This window comes from Nannobrachium achirus (genome assembly GCF_963921795.1).
Source record: "Nannobrachium achirus genome assembly, chromosome: 2".
NCBI lineage: Eukaryota > Metazoa > Chordata > Actinopteri > Myctophiformes > Myctophidae > Nannobrachium > Nannobrachium achirus.
The window spans coordinates 67,295,753-67,303,252 of record NC_137811.1 but is presented as its reverse complement, the minus strand read 5'-3'; the positions used below and the strand labels follow the sequence as shown (position 1 = coordinate 67,303,252).

The 7,500-nt window shown below is 41.3% G+C and overlaps 2 protein-coding genes across 2 annotated transcripts in view; one reads left to right on the top strand and one right to left on the bottom strand.

Annotated features, from left to right (window-relative positions):
* The window catches only part of prkcg (protein kinase C, gamma), a gene marked incomplete at both ends in the record, with an annotated part of 117,388 nt that overhangs the window by 22,450 nt on the left and 87,438 nt on the right, over nucleotides 1-7,500 (bottom strand). The window contains 2 exon segments of the mRNA XM_080743649.1: nucleotides 4,561-4,699; nucleotides 5,426-5,488. Coding sequence (XP_080599775.1) covers nucleotides 4,561-4,699; nucleotides 5,426-5,488 — 202 coding nt within the window.
* ccdc106a (coiled-coil domain containing 106a) overlaps nucleotides 1-7,500 on the top strand; it is a 366,031-nt gene that overhangs the window by 340,298 nt on the left and 18,233 nt on the right. The window lies entirely within an intron of this gene.

Genomic DNA, 7,500 nt, shown 5'->3' with positions numbered 1-7,500 from the left:
ACCCACCAGTTCATTGGTATGCGTGGTTGTCATGGTGGGTGGTGACCCAGCTGAAGTTAGCCACACCCACATGTGTTGGGTGAATGGTAATTAGGGAAGGGGTTGATTCTATGATGTAATAAGTATGGGTGTTTTTGGAACGGCACGTCTGACCCAGCAGGTGGCATCCTTCAGCTAAAAAAAGAGAATGGATAATTGCACATAACAACCACACCAGGGGGTCTAATGAAGTACTGTCAACCTCCTAGACACATGAAAACCAGAAAAAGTACAAAACTATGATACCACCTCTTTAAGTGCAGTACTTAAATGTACTGAGTTACTTTAGACCACTGACTAACAACACTGTCCCTGCTCAACGGACATGTCACAAGCACTTCCAGGCCTTTGGTAACTCCTCCATGATGTAATCAGACATGTCCACTGGTGGCACCAGTGCACATTTCATACGGCCCACTGCTTCCACCACTGCTGGACAGTGGTGTTAAGTAACTAAGTTCATTTACTTAAGTACTGTACTTAAGTACAGTTTTGAGGTATCTGTACTTTACTTGAGTAGTTACAGTTTTCAGTACTTTTACCTCTACTCCACTACATCTCAGAGGCAAATATTGTACTTTTACTCCACCACATTTGAAATTGACATTTGAAAACTTTAGTTACTAGTTACTAGCTTTGCAGATATAAATTATAATATTATAAAACATACATGAATCCACTTTAGCCCTATTTTATACCCAGGCTATTTGAAAATAGCCGATCTACAAGCTCACAACACGTCGCATCGCTACACGTTGTGAGCTTGTAGATCTGCTATTTTCAAAAATGTGGCACATTTACTTTAAGTATATTTTGATGCCAATACTATCATACTCTTACACAAGTACATTATGAATTCGGGACTTTTACTTGTATTTCTACATGGCCGTATTGATATTTTTACTTAACTCACTAATGTGAGTACTTTTCCCACCACTGCTTCAAAGTGTGTAAAGTAAAAATACCTTCTATCTCCTGACCAGTGGTGTAAAGTAACTTTTACTCAAGTACTGTACTTCAGTACAGTTTTGAAGCATTTTTTACTTTACTGGAGTATTTCTACTCCACTACATCTCAAAGTCAAATATTATTATTTTATTCCACTACAATTATTTGAAAACACATACATTTAGGCCATTTGAAAATTTGAAAATAGACAATCTACCAGCTCAGCTATTGTCAAATAATTTTTATACATTTTACAAAATGTGAAAACTTGTGAAATGGGACATTCTGTATAATGAGTACTTTAAGTACATTTTGATGCCAATACTTTTGTACTTTTACCCCAAGTACATTTTGAATTTGAGTATTTCTACATTGCAATATTGATACTTTTAAGAAATGTGAGTACTTTTTTTCCACCACTGCTCCTGACCAGGGATGTGCAGAGAATGTTAGAGAGGCAGGGGCTGACATTTCTAAAATGGCCTCATGGTGAAAATATCAAAAATAGCAGACTTCCAAGATCACAACATGCCGCGCTGCGACACGTTGTGAGCTTGGAGGTCGGCTATTTTCGATGCTTGATTTCTACACAGAGAGGGCAATCTTTCTACATAAGATGCTGCATTCAAGTTCAGGAGAGTTTGGACAAGGCTGAATGCTGCCTTCAGGTATGGCATGGAAAGGAGGCATTTGCATTTCTTTCACCATATAGTAAAAACTGCATTTATGGTCTGGAAAGGGTACTTTTTACAGACTGAAAAAGGGCAGGGGCTCAAGCCCACTTTGATGACTATGTGTGCACATGCCTGCTCCAGACCTCTGCAGTGGGAACAGTATTTAAACTGTGATTTATGGTTAGAACCTCAGTCGTATCTCTCACCGCTGACCTTTGAAGTTAGAGTGTCAAAGGCCCATTTCCTTAGATAATGGGGTAAAAAGTATTACGGTTATATATCCTCATTTTCTTTTCCTTCCAAAAGCTGTGCATGAATGCAGTATAGTTCACATGTCAAGGACCTCAAAATGTATATGAATTAGGCTGCAGACCCCTACCTGAAAGAAAATGGCGCGAGGGAGCCGCATAGACGATTCGTGATGTTGAAATGTTTTGCAAATATCCAAATATTCAAAGATGTTTTGAAGATAGCAGATCTACAAGTTAGGAGCTCGTTTTAGAGTAGCCGATCTCCAGTATGAGGTTAAAGTGGTTAAACTGATTTTGATGCTGTATTAGGCCTGAACGCAAATCTGTGTCACTTTAGATTTGAACCACTTTAACCATTATTGTATGCTTTAACTATTAAGAAAATAGCACATCTACAAGCTTACAGCACTGCGAGTTTGTAGATCTGCTATTTTTTGAAAAATCTTGAACATTTGTGCAAGTCTTTGAATATTTTTGACCTGATACTATAAATGTCTTCTAAATCCTTCTTCTAAATCAGTGGTTCTCAAACATTTTCATGTCAAGGACCCCCAAATTACATGTATTTGACCGCAGACCCCCATCTGAAAATAAAAATATGTTGTTCCAGGGACCACCCAGAAGCAAATATTTGAGTTACAACCGTTCGCTTTTAACCCTTCCCCAGCCACGTGGAGCCACTTAATATTAAAACCGTAATATACCGGACATCATCTGTACTCGAATTAGCCGACCGTAATTTTCCGGACTAAAGGTCATTAAAAATGAAATAAATGATAATGATTGAAAAAAAAAAAAAAAACGATCGCTACCCCTTCTCTGTCTCACCACCCGTCTAACCAATTGCATCATTCTTCTCTGCACATGAACCGGAAGTGCTTCTGGTCACTATCCCTTCTCTATACCAAATTTTCCGTTCACTTTCATTGGAGGAGGAAGCGTTAGCATAGCGCATCTTGGGGATGTTTTCGACCAGATCAAAGTTGTCACGGGGTCTTCATATCGACGGGATTACATTCGTTTACCGCGATGTGCACAGATCACGAACGTGAAGCGCCACGGGGGGGAGACGACTCGGCCAAAATCCCCACTCTATGCCAATGGAAATCAAGATATTTATGGTGAGTTCACGACCGGGGGATCGAAAACCAAAACAAAACGGCGGCGCCGGGGGAGGGGGAGAGGGAGTGCGCTAATGTTTATAATCATAATATTATGTCTCAGATCATAATACAATGATTGAAATTTCCGGCTAGTCCACAACAAGCCATTCTGGGCCGGCTGGGGAAGTGTTAATATTCAAAGACTTGCAAAAACAAATCACGATTTTCTAAAAATAGCAGATCTACAAGCTCACAGCGCGGCAAGCATTAAATGACTCCTAAAATTAAGCCTAAATGGGTTAATTTTGTTGGGGAGCCCTTGGGGGGTCCCTGGAACCCACTCTGAGAACTACTGCCTTCATGTGTTAATAAGCTGTTTTTCTGTGGACAACAGCTCATTATAAATCCTGCCACAGACTATAATATACTGTACTGTACACCCACTTGTAGTCTCAGCCAAGCCCTTCTCTTCCTACCAGTCTGTCTCTGTTTCTAACAACAACAACAACAACGCTGGTGTAACTAAGACTTTAGCCGTGAAAAAAACAGCTTTTTACACGTGTGGATTTCATTATACGGATTATAAATTTGTTCCACATTCGCTTTACGACATATTGTAGTACATGATGTGGATTTTGAGGTGCATTCACATTGGGAACGACACAAATTGTTTAGCTACGCAATTCAATAAAGCTGCACAATGTACAGTAACTTTCCTATTTGTTTTGCTTTTGACCCGTTTCCCCCCCAATTTATGTCATTAATTGATTCCTCCCCACACACATGTGTGTGTTGTTACTGCATGTTGTTGTATCCTACTGACTCACCTGCCAGTGAGGAGCCCCCACCGAGAGGTCATAGAGCCTTACTCTTCCCGCCTTGCCTAGTTAATAAACCAGACCGAACACAACAACACCCCCTGGCGGTAGTGGTGTTGTAGTACGGTCTGGCACCGATCCATTGAGATTCTATTTCCTCAACCAGCTTCAAGGGTTGGCAAATCAGGGTTGTATGCTTGGGGCATGTGGTTTCTGTAGGCTTGGGGCACGTGGTTTGGGGCAAACCCCAGAAATAAAAACTCTTCCTGAAATCCCAGACTCTCTTCCCAAAACGAAGTGTGTGATAGAGGCTGGCAACGCCAGGCAACCTTCCGCCTAACACTCCCTGCTGACAGATGCCGCCATTTTTTCAAGTAATATCTTGGCCGAACATATTTATGTCGCTCTCTTACCGTTTATGCCATTGTGGCTGCAATGTGGCAAAGTGTGTATTTTATTATATCCTAATGTTGCAGATGCAGCCAGGAGAACATCCATTAGCGGTGCAGGACGGCAGATAGAATAATTATTATGCAAAGGCCATATTTCCATATTGGATAGCAGTGTTCCAGTGTCCTGCATTCCATCATCATCATCATCATATTATTATTCTTTTTACCTCAAGAGACGGTGGGAAATTGTTCAGTAGAATAGAATATATAACAACTCTCTCTCTCTCAAAAACGTTTGAGAAGCACTGTGGTACAGCGAGAAGTGAACAGTATACCTCGGGGGCGATGTAGTCTGGCGTGCCGCAGAAGGTGCGCGTGGTGTCTCCTTCAAAAATGCCCTCCCTGCACATCCCAAAGTCTGCTATCTTTATGTGGCCCTCAGCGTCCAGCAGCACGTTGTCCAGCTTCAGGTCCCTGGGAGGGAGAGACAGACAGATGGACAGATGGACAGATGGACAGGTGGACAGGTGGACAGGTGGACAGGTGGAGGACGAGGTCAAAAAACAAACATCATTCCCGCAATCGGCCCCCCACCTGAAACTTTGATTGACACTCTTCTGACTATGGATCATAATGAAAGGAAAGGACATCTCAAAAACATATCGGCACTGGGGGGTGGAGAAACCTTGTAGGTCCAAAACCGTTCGTTCCTTTTTTTATTATACTTTTTTTTTCTCCACTCCCGTTGTGAGCTTGTAGATCTGCTTTTTTAGATATTTTGGGGGGCTTTTTTATGCTTACACAGTAGATTGACTATAGGCTGGATTACCATAGATGGCCAGCTACGCCAGCCACCCGGGCCGTAGATCTGCTAATTCGACTAATTTTATATGACAGGTTAGTTAATTTACAAAAACTAAAACTGAAAAAACATTGGAAGTTGATACAATATTGTGCCGTTAAATACAAAATTAAGAACATAGTACACTGCACATTAAGGCACACACGACGCATGCAGCAACACGCACGGACACACTCACAAGCACGGACGTACTCACATGCACTAACACACTCAAAAAGAGACAGGCAGATGGAGTTATACATCATAGGGATAGATAGCAGCACCTTTTAGAGAGTCACAATGGATCTCCAACACTAACCATGAAGATGATGCTCTTATTGTGAAGGACCAACACTAACCTGTAGATGATGCTCTTATTGTGAAGGTAGAACAGGCCCACCGCTATCTCTGCAGCATAGAACCTAAGAGAGCGAGAGAGAGAGAGAGAGAGAGAGAGAGAGAGAGAGAGAGAGAGAGAGAGAGAGAGAGAGGTGATCCTGATGTTTCATTATAACATTGATGCAGGGACATTTTTGTCATTTATTTATGTCCACATAAGAGATACAATACAAGGAGACACATATTTCCAAGGTGCTGTAATAAAAGTAAAGACAGATCTGGACAAATGTGCAAACACCCCTCAACAGTACTTAGCCTTTAGAACATCTTGTCTAACGATTACCAATTTGGCTTCAAAAGTAAGCATGGCACTGATGTGTATTTTTGCAATTCCTTTTTTTTTATAAATATACTGTAATAGGCAACATTCTACAATGTTTTTATGCTTTATTGATGCGTCATTGGGAAAAGCAGGACAACTCCCGAACGGCCGGTTCATTCCTGGCCGGCCATTAGGAACAAAATAAAAAATAAAATGTCGGCCTTCGTTCCATTTTGGGGGCTGGGCGGCCAACAAAATAAATCGTCACTGTCGGGCAGAAACCTTGTATCTCCAAGTTTCAAATTTGTACATTTTTTCGCAAAGCAAAGCCCTGCTTCATCATACAAGTCCGTCGCACAAAAGTAGTGAAAACAGCAGATCTACAAGCACCGCGAGGCGTTGTGTGCTTGTAGATCGGCTGTTTTCACTAGTTTAAATCATTTTTAAAATGATAAATACAAAACAAACGGTTTTGGATGTACAAGGTTTCCACCCGACAACGACGAAATATAACTCACGTAATTGGCCCACTGGCTTGTCACTTGTCATGATCTGAAATGGCAAATCTTTGAGTAGCAGCAGCGAGACTATAGAGAGATCTCTCTCTCTATAGTCCCTGCCTATGGGAATCTATCAATGGGAATGGAGTGGTTTCTTGACATTTGCGAGTTTCTGCAAAAATACGCTCCATTCTCCATAAAAATGTGAAAGGTAAAACAGGGAAAAGAGCAGTAAATACTGAATAGTTGAAACAGCACATCTGCAGTGCTGGTCTTCAACAGCTACTGTACATGCTCACAGTATGGTGCTGACTTTGATATTAAATACAATGCTAAAAAGAGTAGTGCCGTTAACCTTGGCAGACTTCTATCTCTCTGGCTTACTGTCCTTAGTGTCTGCAGTGAGATTAAATATTTGAGCCATATAATCTCAAATGACCTCTCTGATGACAAGGACACGTAGACAGCGTCGAAAGCTGTATGCTCAAGGAAACATGCTGTGTCGCAGATTTAGCATGTGCTCAGTACCGGCGGTGAGGATTTCACCTTTGTATACTGCTCACCTGCGGTGCCGCTACAAACACCATAGTATCAGACTCGAGGTGGAAGTCTTTTTATTGTATTTCCTTTTTTCCATTTATTTTTTATTATTTTATTGTATTGAATTGAAGCAACAGTGTCTTCGCCATGTTTGGCGGCTACTAGAAGACATTGCACAGAATCTTATGAGCCGTTTAGCTGTTTTTTCAGACATCCCGAGTAGGCTAAATGGTGCATTTATTCACACACACACACACACACACACACACACACACACACACACACACACACACACACACACACACACACACACACACACACACACTCACACTCACAGTCAGTCATTTCAACAGTGGTTTTTCCCAGTTTAATTAGGATCAAATGTTCCATTAGGTGGGCCGTGCATTTTTTTCTTTTTAGAGTCTAATAAGATAGTAAGACGCCTAAGGGTGAAAAGCGACCTTGGCAAGGTCGTGCCATCTGTCTTGGCCATATATGGATTTTGTTAGTGTGGTTCAAATTGACTATTTTGGACATGTCATTATTGTAAAACATAAAGCACACATTTTTCCAAAAATAACAAAGATAGCCGATCTATGAGGAACAATAGGGGGTACTTTTTTAAATATTAAATCAATGTATCATCCAACTCTGCACTACTGTAGATCTAAGCATCTACGAGATGTAACGGTAGGGGGGGACTTAACGAAGGAGTGATGGGGACACAGCACCC